This window comes from Copadichromis virginalis, linkage group LG14 (genome assembly GCF_057382275.1).
Source record: "Copadichromis virginalis isolate Kocher_CV1m ecotype Utaka linkage group LG14, C_Virginalis_male_GT1.1, whole genome shotgun sequence".
Lineage (NCBI taxonomy): Eukaryota > Metazoa > Chordata > Actinopteri > Cichliformes > Cichlidae > Copadichromis > Copadichromis virginalis.
The window spans coordinates 10,267,673-10,279,808 of record NC_140631.1 but is presented as its reverse complement, the minus strand read 5'-3'; the positions used below and the strand labels follow the sequence as shown (position 1 = coordinate 10,279,808).

The following is a 12,136-nucleotide window of genomic DNA, read 5'->3' as shown; positions in this document are numbered from 1 at the left end:
GCAGAAAAACAGCCCCATAGCATGATGTTTCCACCCCCATGCTTCACAGTAGGTATGGTGTTCTTGGGATGCAACTCAGTATTCTTCTTCCTCCAAACACGACGAGTTGAGTTTATACCAAAAAGTTCTACTTTGGTTTCATCTGACCACATGACATTCTCCCAATCCTCTGCTGTATCATCCATGTGCTCTCTGGCAAACTTCAGACGGGCCTGGACATGCACTGGCTTCAGCAGCGGAACACGTCTGCCACTGCGGGATTTGATTCCCTGCCGTTGTAGTGTGTTACTGATGGTGACCTTTGTTACTTTGGTCCCAGCTCTCTGCAGGTCATTCACCAGGTCCCCCCGTGTGGTTCTGGGATCTTTGCTCACTGTTCTCATGATCATTTTGACCCCACGGGATGAGATCTTGCGTGGAGCCCCAGATCGAGGGAGATTATCAGTGGTCTTGTATGTCTTCCATTTTCTGATGATTGCTCCCACAGTTGATTTTTTCACACCAAGCTGCTTGCCTATTGTAGATTCACTCTTCCCAGTCTGGTGCAGGTCTACAATACTTTTCCTGGTGTCCTTCGAAAGCTCTTTGGTCTTGGCCATGGCGGAGTTTGGAGTCTGACTGTTTGAGGCTGTGGACAGGTGTCTTTTATACAGATGATGAGTTCAAACAGGTGCCATTCATACAGGTAACGAGTGGGGGACAGAAAAGCTTCTTACAGAAGACGTTACAGGTCTGTGGGAGCCAGAGATTTTCCTTGTTTGAGGTGACCAAATACTTATTTTCCACCCTAATTTACGAATAAATTCTTTACAAATCCTACCATGTGGATTCATGGATTTTTTTTTTTCACATTCTGTCTCTCACAGTTGAAGTGTATCTCTGGTGCAAATTACTGACCTCTGTCATTATTTTAATTGGGGGAACTTGCACAATCGGTGGCTGACTAAATACTTTTTTGCCCCACTGTATATAAAAAGCCCCAGCTGCAAGTTTAGAAACAAGTTTACTGCATTAAAAGTGGACAATAAGCCAATATGTTTACAACTTATTTTTGCTGTGCCCAAGAGATGCTTAGGGATCTCAGAGCAAATATCACCGGGGAGCTGGTTTGGTAACTCCTTTACGGACAGGGACTCCGGTCAGAGAGTAGGGCACAGAGAGTTCAGTCTCACATAGATTTTAATAATGTGTACTGTAGCCTAATACCAGATCAGTTGCATGGTAAATAGTTTACAGTGCTTTCCAAAAGAATGAAGAAAAAATAAATATTATATTGGTGGTCAACAGAGCCTGTTTATTACTGAAAAACACAAGTGCAACACTGAAACCTGCCATGATTAGCAGAACAACAGTAAATCAAATTGAATGCCTATATTCAATTAATATGACACTCTTAAAACAGGAATACATAAAGGATGTAAGCAATATTACCAACAAATATAATATATTCTCCTCATAATCTAAACTAGCAGACCTATTAATAAAAAATCTTGTACTTTCAGATCTTGTATTATCAAATATTTGGAAATTTACTTTTAGCTAGCATGAACACACAAGATTGGAATTTGCTATTCCTTATCATCCATAGAAAATATGCATAATAGCATCAATCCTTGATGTAAAAATGTACCATCATAAGAACACAAAACATCATTGAGTATTAAGAACAAACAGGAAATCTTACTAGCCATTACAGAGCACTAAAATTACAATAATAACATTGAAAAGTGAAACACAGACTCTCTGACAAGTTGATGTTTTATGTGGTCACTTTTGGATGGTAAACCCTCATATTTGCAGGGTCCTCTAGCAAATACAGTATTTGCACATTAAACAGATTTGTGCCACTGATCCAAAAAACACTAATTTTATTTAAAAAAAAATATGAAAGTTGTATAAATGTTAGTTGACCACTAAATAACGGCTATAAGTATAACTCCCAATGTGTAAATATTACACAGTGCTGGCCATCCATTCATTCTGTGGTCACTCTTTGGACTTTTAAAGAACATGGGAGTCACATGTCACAACATGTCTATTTTTTGCATAGATTAGGGATGTAACAAAAACGAATTATTTATAATATTATTTTATTATAACCATGTCATAACCGTGTGAGTGGTTTTGTAAACTACGTCAGATCTTATAAAAGCTGATGTGTAATAAGATATTACATTACAAAATGTTTTAAAGCATATCGAAAGAAAACTGCATGATTAATTTGCGGCACAACTCTTGAAGTACCTCAGCAAACTTGCTGTTGTAGCTTTTACTTTCTACCCTCCATAGTCTTATCTTATCTTATTTCACCTACACAAACTGCACTAGAGGAAACTGTGAATGTTGTGCTTGGTTGCAATTTTTCATTAAACACACTCCTCATAGTAGCCATTCCTCAAGACTTTCTCGATTTGAAGCAATGCATTATCAGGGATTGTAACATCGTGTCCTTTTATTGAATTAGTTGCAATTGTACATTCATATAATATTGCATTCTGGATAAAGTGCATCTAGCAGCAGTTTAGTTTAAATGAAAAGCTCTTCTTGTTAAACAGTTACCCTCGGTTATATTTTTGTTTCTTATTTGTAATCCATAGAATTTTAGGTCAAACACTTATTTATACTTTGACTTTCTTGCTAAGGAAGTTTAATGTTGATAAGTGAACGTGTGTTTGGTTTTTCAAGCTTGGTTGATATCTGAATGTAATGACAGTTTTTCCTCTGAACACTGATTAACGATTTCTGTTAGAGGAAGTGGGGTGGAAGGAATCACACAACTAGCAATGTTTACAGTTAGCCCTAGACTTTATCCAGGCTCACATGTGCCTGGATAAAGGATTTCCTCACAAACCGGCCCCAGACTGTAAGACTCGGCCCTCATCTCTCCTCCACTCGCACACTGAGCACCGGCTCCCCACAGGGCTGTGTGCTGAGCCCCCTCTTGTATTCTCTCTACACCCACGACTGCAGTTCGACCCACAACAACACTCTCATCATCAAGTTTGCTGATGACACCATGGTAGTCGGACTCATCTCGAAGGGAGACGAGGCAGAGTACAGAGAGGAAGTCCTGAAGCTGGCAGCATGGTGTTCAGAAAACAACCTGGCACTGAACACTAAGAAAACCAAAGAGCTCATTGTTGACTTCAGGAGACACAGCACCGACTTGGCCCCCCTCTACATCAACGGGGAGTGTGTGGAGAGGGTCCACACCTTCCGGTTCCTTGGTGTCCTCATCTCTGCTGACATCTCCTGGACAGGAAACATCTCAGCGGTCATCAAGAAGGCCCAACAGCGGCTGCACTTCCTGAGAGTCCTCAGGAAGTACAAGCTGAACTCCAACCTGCTGCTGACCTTCTACCGCTCGTCCATTGAGAGCCTGCTAACCTACTGCATCACGGTATGGTACAGCAGCTGCACCAAAGCAGATAGAGTGAGGCTTCAGAGTGTGGTCAAGACAGCACAAAAGATCATCGGCTGCCCTCTCCCCTCCCTGATGGACATTTATTCCTCCCGCTGCCTCAGCAGAGCAGCAAACATTATCAAGGACAGCTCTTACCCTGGCTTCAACATGTTCAGCCTGCTTCCCTCAGGGAAGCGCTACAGGTGCATCAACACAAAAACCCACAGACTCCAAAACAGTTTCTTCCCCAAAGCGATAACCACCCTGAACTCACACATGCACAGATAACACAGCCCCCCCACTTCCCACTTCCTTTATGGACCACCACTATGCAATACCAATTCTATGTGCAATAACTCAACTGTATATACATAACACTATTTATTACATATTACTTACGGCTTGTATATTGTACATTTTATATATATATATATATATGTTTTTCCCTATGTTAATACTGTCCATATGTACATAGCGCTGCAGAACTGTACCCCCCATCATGTTTACACTGAGTAGGAGATGCTCTGTATCTCATTGTACAACTCTATAGTGACAATAAAGGCATTCTATTCTATTCTATTCTATTCTAGACAGGAGATATAACATATATATTTAATTCATAATAACCATTAATGTGAGCTAGATCTTAACTATCTGAAATAGTTAAGATATATTTATTTGAGGTATAACAACATTTGGATTTAATTATAGCATACACCACACAGAAAAACTCAATTTACGTCATCAACCACAACTCTTGAGATGAGTCTACAAATTTCCTGTGCCACTTCATTTCAATTTACTCTTAAAAACTTTCCTCAACGCACCTCACACAAATAAACGGCACTGAGAGGAACTTTGAATGCTCAGCTATAATACTTTATAAAGAACAGAAAAATCTCTTCTGTGATCATGAACACGTCAGTCATCACTACAGAGGACAGGGTTTACGCTGGGGTCTTTGGCTGCATTATGGTGATAGGTCTGCCTCTCAACGCAGTCGCACTGTGGATTCTTCTTCGTCGTCACAGCCTCCAATCGCCCAACGCTGTCTTCATGGTCAACCTGGCAGTATCAGACCTGCTGGTCATCATCTCTTTGCCCATGAGGATCTACTTTCACGCCACCCGCAGCTGGCCTCTGAGCAACATAATGTGCCAATTCATCACAATGCTCTTTCGCAACAACATCCGCTCCAGCTCCTTCTTCATTACTTTCATCAGCATGGACAGACTTCTGGCTGTGGTTTATCCTCTGAGGTCACGCCATCTTCGAACTTCATCCAGTGCCTGGAAAGGAGCAGCAGTGGTCTGGCTATTTGTTCTGTTAATGAATGTCCCATGGTTTATGGACTTAAAACGTTTTAAAAACAGAAACAATGCCACTTGTTTTGGAACTGTTTCTATGAGTGCAACACAATCAGCAGTTATTTATTTGTATATGGTGTTAATCATCACAATGCTAGCAGTCAACATTGTTTGCACCATTATGGTGTCTTGGACTCTATGCAACCGTCCCAGTGACACTGCAAAGATCAACAAAAGGGTGAATGTAATGCTGATTTTTGCCATGAATTTGGTTTTATTCACGATCTGTTTCTTGCCTGTGCAAATAGGTTTAGCCACAAAAAGTTTTGCTCATTTAACCCCACTTGTATGTCTTGCTGCTGTGAACTGCTGTTTCGATCCTCTGCTGTATTACTTTTCTTTTGACTCCTTTTGGAAGAAAAAGGAAGATGCAATGAAGGGAGGAGAAATGTAGACGCTAGACATGTTATTTTTGGTATGATATTTTCTTTTTGACATGAATTTTTTCTTTTTTTTTTTTGGTGAACTAACTTGTTATTGCACAAAATGCTCATTTAGTTCAAGCATAATATCCCAATTCCTAAGTTCTGAAACTGAGCTTATTGTACTATTGTGTGTCTTTTGACTTGCCTCTCTCTGCTTTCTTGTCTTTCCACTCACCTCCAATGATTTGTGGCAGATGGCTGCCCTCCCTGACCCTGGGTTTGTAGGAGGTTTCTTCCTGTTAGAAAGGGACTTTTTTTCTACCCACTGTTACCACAGGTTTGATCAGAGTCATGCAATTTTGGGGGTTTCATTCTAATATTATTTTATAATATAAAGCACCTTTGGGTGACTGTCGTTGTGAATTGGAGCTATATAAATAAAATCGAACAACATTTTCACCAGTAACTCAACAATAATTGTCAGTTAAATGTACTTGTGAAGCTTAGGCAGTGGGATACATAGAGAAAAGACTTGTCAGCCTCACAGTTTCATAAAACTATTCTTTAAATATAAAGCTTCAGGACTGTAGCTGATTTATTGTACATTTTTGTACACTTGACGACTGAGGAAACAACCTGTCTTTATCTGCTGGAGAGTTTAAAAAAGACCTCCGGAAGTCCATACCGCAGAACAAGATACTGTCAAGCACGTAAAACAAACCACATTGTAAGTGAAACTTTTTAACTCTTCACACACTGTTCATCACAATGCTCTTTAACAACATCCTCTCCGTGGCAACTTCATCCCCGTCATCAGCTCGGAACGTCTGATGGCTCTGGTTTTTCCTTTGACGCCATGCCATCTTAGACCCTTGTCCTGTACCTGAAAAGGATCTGCGCTCGTCTGGCTCATTTTGCTGGTAGAGAAACTACAGACGATGTGAGGTTTTGAAAGCGTTTGAACAATCTTGAATTTCTCAGGGCTCTAAGAGTCATAAAAAGGTTAATCTGCATCATCAAAGCTTTAAATAGCAAAATAATCTAGGCTGTTTTATGAGAATTCAGTCACTTTTTGCTAATTATTTGTAACATTTTATGAAATAAGCTTATTTGTGAAAAACAGGAAGTCTCAAGTTTACATGTCTCTATGCAAAATCCAAATCGAGAGCTCATAACACAACTACTTGGAAAAAAAGGAAATAGCTGGCTCCGTAACTGTGGAAACACTTTTGTGCGTTGGTGTAGACCTGCAGCCTGTTTGGTTTGTCTTTTTCACGGTAAAACTAGTTTATAGTTGTAAAATAGTAAAAAGAAAATGGTAAAAACTGGTTTTAATGCTACCTGTTTTTCATTGGGAGTGGGGGGGAAATACAGCTTTTACAGTTAACCTAGGCTCAGGTGTTAATAGTATTGGTTCTAAATGGTGTCAGATTGTATAAAAAAGTGTGTTTATTATTTGTCAAACAAGATATTTCATTTAAAAATGTTATACCGGTAACTATTAACGTCAGCGGCCACGATCGAATTGCACCACCAGATTTCCTGTTGCAATATTTCACACTCCCTAGTCTAATCCACCCTCACTTCACACAGATAATCATCAGAGAGTGGAAGGTTTGCTGCTCAGCTGCAATTCAGTTAATAAGGAGGCAGAAACTTCATCATGAACGCATCAAATGTCACTACAGAGGACAGGGTTTACGCTGGGGTCTTTGGCTGCATTATGGTGATAGGTCTGCCTCTCAACGCAGTCGCACTGTGGATTCTTCTTTGTCGTCACAGCCTCCAATCGCCCAACGCTGTCTTCATGGTCAACCTGGCAGTATCAGACCTGCTGGTCATCATCTCTTTGCCCATGAGGATCTACTTTCACGCCACCCGCAGATGGCCTCTGAGCAACATAATGTGCCAATTCATCACAATGCTCTTTCGCAACAACATCCGCTCCAGCGCCTTCTTCATTACTTTCATCAGCGTGGACAGACTTCTGGCTGTGGTTTATCCTCTGAGGTCACGCCATCTTCGAACTTCATCCAATGCCTGGAAAGGAGCAGCAGTGGTCTGGCTATTTGTGCTGGTATTGAATGTTCCAGAGACTTTGGACTTTCCAAAAAATGCAAACCACAGTGGATGTTTTGATTTCAGTCGTGACAGGAAACCAGGTTTAACTAAAGGTATAGCAAATGTACATCTTGTGTTAATAGTCACAATGCTAGCAGTCAACATTGTGTGCACCGTTATGGTGTCTTGGGTACTGCACAGACATCTCAGTGACTCTGCGATCAACAACAAGATGAACGTAATGCTGATATTTGTCATGAACTTGGTTTTGTTTACTATCTGTTTCCTACCTTTGTCAGTAGGTGTAGTTACAGTTAAACCTACTGAATTAAAGCCATTGATATGTCTTAGTGCTGTGAACTGTTGTCTAGATCCATTCTTATATTACTTTTCCTTTGATGGCTTCTGGAAGAAAAAAGAAGATGCGGATCCACCAAGAGAGCAGTAACTTTAGGACATGCTATTTCAATGCATAATTCCAGTCACATTAAGGTTTTCCTATTTTCCAAAAAAAGTGATTGTGTAGCAATGGGACAAGTATTTTGTTCAACTGTATTGTTTTGTTTTGTTTTGTTTTTTTAAATTGTTTAATAAAATGTTTCTGGTGCTTCAAACAACAACAATGATGGACTAAGAATGTAAAAGGCTTGTTGTTAGCAGCAGGAAATTTTGGCAAAATTTGAACACTTCTTCTGTTTTCAAAGAATTATTAATAGTTGGGGAAATATGCTCATTTGAGAATACAGACATAGAGGCACGTGAACAGGAAAGGTGGAGTTGCCGGTAGACTTTTCTCAGCTTCAGTCAGAGACAATCTGTTGCCTCTGTGATGGTGTTGTTCCTATATCATCAAAACACTGTTGGTCCAGCTCCAGCATCGCAACTGACCAATCACATTGTCAGAGCATTCAGTTTGCATTAGCTAAGAAGCTAACTAATGCAATTAAAAACTATCACAAGCAAAGCAAGCTAAATTTGGCAAATAGCAAACCTAATTTGATAATGAATTTGTTATATTGCATTAATTATTAGAAAAAAAACCCCACTTGAGACATTTACTATTTGTTCCAGAAGGGAGTTTATATAAATGGTAAATGGACTGGTTCTTATATAGCGCTTTTCTACTCTTCTGAGCACTCAAAGCGCTTTAGACAACTTGTGCATTCACCCATTCGCACCCATTCGCACAAGCACATTGTTCTAAGTGCTTTCTAAGTAGCATTCACACACATTCATACTATGATGGATGCATCGGAGACCAATTTGGGGTTAATATCTTGCCCAAGGATATTTGGCATGCAGACTAGGGGAAGCCAGGAATCGAACCACCAACCTTCCGATCAATGTGACTGGTCGGTTGCAGTATTACTCTTCATTGTGATCTCCAAAAGTTGAATCTGTTCTTCTGGACGTAGCGTTTTTGTGGGAGAAATGTTTCATCACTCATCCAAGTGACTTTTTCAGTCTCAGCTGACTGCAGGTTTCCCCAATCTTGTAAACAGTACATTTGCATAATGACTGAAACCAGCCCACTGAAGGAACAATGGGCTGTGAGGTCAGTTCCTAAATCTTAATTATGCAAATTCTCATGACCATTGATCAACAACAACTGACCAAAACCAACTGATCGAAGACCACTGATCAATGGCCATGAGTACCATTCACAGGGAGTTGGGGAATGGCTGCAATCACAGCATTGTAAGATGGCGAAAGATGTACCCTTAGGCCCCCTCCTCGATTCAGAGATGGTCTTTCCCTTTTCACGTAAATGGCCTCCTTGACTCCGCGCTCAAACAAGCGTTTCTCCCTGTCCAGGATGTGTACATCCTCATCATTGAAAGAGTGTTCACTGGCCTGTAGGTGTGAATAGACTGCAGAGTCCTGGACGGACGAGGTAGCTCTTCTGTGTTGTGCCATCCGCTTTGCCAGAGGTTGTTTGGTTTCCCCGATGTATAAATCCTGGCAATCCTCCTGGCACTTAACAGCGTACACTATGTTACTCTGTTTGTGTCGGGGGACCCGATCCTTGGGGTGGACCAATTTTTGGCGCAGCGTTTTGGAGTTTAAAAGCCACAGAGACCCGGTGTTTAGAAAAAATGCGTCTCAACTGCTCCAATACTCCTGACACATATGGGATCACTACAGGTTTTCGCTTGGGCAGCGGTTGTCCTTCTCTCCTGGATCGGCTGGAGCTTTCTTTTGGCACCTTCTTGGCACCCAGCTTTGACAAACGTCCAGCTGGGATAACCACATTTACTCAGGGCCTTCTTGATGTGCTGTTCTTCTGCCTCCCTGGCCGCTGTGTCAGTGGGGATGGTGTTCGCTCTGTGTTGTAGCGTCCTGATGACACCCAGTTTGTGCTCCAGTGGATGATGAGAGTCAAACCTTAGATACTGATCTGTATGTGTAGGTTTACGCTTTTAGATGTCCCCCATTACTGATGGAAATCTCACAGTCTAAGAAGGCTAACCTGACACTTTTCATATCCTCCCTGGTGAATTTGATGTGTCAGTCCACCGAGTTAATGTGATCCGTGAAATGTAGTACGTCCTGAGATTTGATTTTCACCCAGGTGTCATTCACATATCTGAACCAATGGCTTGGTGGTGTTCCAGGGTAGGATGGCAAAGCCCTCTTTTCCATGTACAAATTGGCCACGATGGGTGAAACTGGGGAGCCCATGGCACACCCATGTTTCTGCCTGTAGAATTGACCCTTGTATGTGAAGTAAGTGGAATGAAGACACAGTTTCAAAAGCAAACACACTTGGTCGACGCTGAGAGTGGTCCTGTTGCTGAGGTTGGTGTCATCCTGTAATATCTTATGGACTACCTCCAACGCTTCCGTGACTGGGATGCAAGTGAAGAGAGATGTAACGTCGTACGAGACCATCTGACTCCATAATGACATCTCTCACCTTCTCAACAAAATCCATGGTGTTGCAGCCATTCCCCAACTCTCTGTGAATGGTACTCATGGCCATTGATGAGTGGTCTTTGATCAGTGGGTTTTGGTCAGTGGTTGTTAATCAATGGTCATGAGAATTTGCATAATTAAGATTAAGGAACTGACCTCCCAACCATTGTTCCTTCAGTGGGCTGGTTTCAGTCATTATGCAAATGTACTGTTTATAAGATTGTGGAAACCTGTAGTCAGCTGAGACTGAAAAAGTCACTTGGATGAGTGATGAAACATTTCTCCCACAAAAACGCTACGTCCAGATGAACAGATTCAACTTTTGGAGATTTACTTTCCTGGATGATTGAGAATGCATCAAGACGTCTTCATTGTGATATTACTCATCCAGGATGATCAACAGTGCAGCTATCTGGTAATTGCTAATAGTTACATCTTTTAAATGAGTGTGCATATCAACCAGGTTTACATTCATACTGACTGTTCTGACCTGCCTGACCTGTACAAATTCCTCATGAAGTGCTGTTCAGTGTTCGGAACTTCAGCTATGTGTGGCTTTCTTTTGTTCCACCGCTGCTGGTAAGTCCCAGTTGTATGTTTATTTTTTTTATTTTTTTTCCTTTCTTTATTCAAATCAGGCAACAAAGTATATATCTCATTTACATTGACATAGTTCTTTTTTTTTTCTTTTTTCCCCTTTTCCCTTCCCCTCCCCTCTTTTTCCCCTTCCCTTCCTTCCTCTCCCCATCCTTTTTACATAAAATATAATTACCATTGTATAAACAATCATATCTATGTCTATACATACACATTTATTATCCTAAATAAATATATTCAAAGGAGGGAGAGAGGGGGAAACAAAACAAACGAACCCCCCCCCCCCCCCCCCCCCAAAAAAAAACAACAACAAAAAAAAAACAACACCTGCGTAGACCCATATATATATTCTTGGGGCAGATATGGGAGGAGGCCATACCTCCCAGTTTTACTTATTAAAGTAATCTATAAAGGGTTGCCAAATTAGGTAAAACTGTTTAACATTATCTCTTAATGAAAATTTAATTTTCTCCAACTGTAAATGATACATTGTGTCTCTTAATAAAGCAGAATGAGTTGGGGGGGCTTTATTTTTCCAATTTAGAAGTATAAGGCGTCTTGCAAGCAATGTTATAAAACTCAGAGCACAAATTTGTTTATTATTTAAGTTTTTAACTGTAGCTACACCAAATAGTGCCATTACTGGGTCTGGGGGGAGCCTGGAGATTTAGAGCGGACCTATCTGAGTGACGATGAGTTGTGGCTCCTCATCCCTGAGGTGCCCTCACATCCTGCGGCACCCATGGTGTCATTTCCCGACACCACTACAGTCCCATCGGTGGAGCCCAGGCTTATTTCCAATGTGCCTGTTGTCACGACGTACGGGGTGGACTCACGCGCTGGACTCCGGGGATGATGCACACAAGGAAATTTATTGTAGAACAATGTCCAAAGAGAGAGTATATACACAGATATGAGGCAGTGCTATTTACAAGGGGGTGCGAGGCAGTGCTATGTACAAAAGGTGAAGGGGGCAGGGCTCCGGGGAAAATCCAGGGGAACACGCTCGTCTTACTCCACACAATCCAGACACGAATCCACTCGCACACCCGGGGAACAGTCCAGGGAATCTGTACACAAAGAGACGCTTGTTAAATGCTGTACACATACACTGCATGGGAAAATACTTGCTGGGGCGCTCAACTTTCACTGACGCGATTCTCGCAACGATCCAGCGAAGAACAGCCGTTGCTTCCCCTCTTAAATACCACACTGATAAGGCACAGGTGTTTCTTCCTCCGAGGGCGTGGGCCAAGGGCGTGAACCCATAATGAGTTCAGCCCTGGCGAGAAAGCGGAGAAGAGAGAAAGAGAGAGGACTAGAGAAAAAGAGGGGGAGACAGCTGATCAGCGACCAGCTGAACCCCCAGGCCGTGACAGTACCCCCCCCCCCCCCCCCCCCCCCCCCCAACGGGAGCCACCCGGCGA

General features: G+C 41.7%; 2 protein-coding genes across 2 annotated transcripts; both read left to right on the top strand.

Annotated features, from left to right (window-relative positions):
- Positions 1-4,250: 4,250 nt before the first annotated feature.
- LOC146693411 (lysophosphatidic acid receptor 6-like) lies at positions 4,251-5,164 on the top strand. Its single transcript, XM_085478784.1, has one exon. The coding sequence runs from the start codon at positions 4,316-4,318 to the stop codon at positions 5,162-5,164; it is 849 nt and encodes a 282-aa protein (XP_085334910.1). The 5' UTR covers positions 4,251-4,315.
- Positions 5,165-5,904: 740 nt separating this feature from the next.
- On the top strand, positions 5,905-7,837 carry LOC146693410 (lysophosphatidic acid receptor 6-like). The gene is made up of 2 exons (XM_085478782.1): positions 5,905-6,075; positions 6,729-7,837. Exon 2 carries the CDS (start codon positions 6,799-6,801, stop codon positions 7,642-7,644), a length of 846 nt encoding a protein of 281 aa, XP_085334908.1. The 5' UTR covers positions 5,905-6,075; positions 6,729-6,798; the 3' UTR covers positions 7,645-7,837.
- Positions 7,838-12,136: the final 4,299 nt, after the last annotated feature.

Bases quoted from the DNA above. Each gene is read 5' to 3' on its own strand.
- LOC146693411 (XM_085478784.1), top strand. From the start codon at position 4,316: ATGAACACGTCAGTCATCACTACAGAGGACAGGGTTTACGCTGGGGTC.
- LOC146693410 (XM_085478782.1), top strand. From the start codon at position 6,799: ATGAACGCATCAAATGTCACTACAGAGGACAGGGTTTACGCTGGGGTC.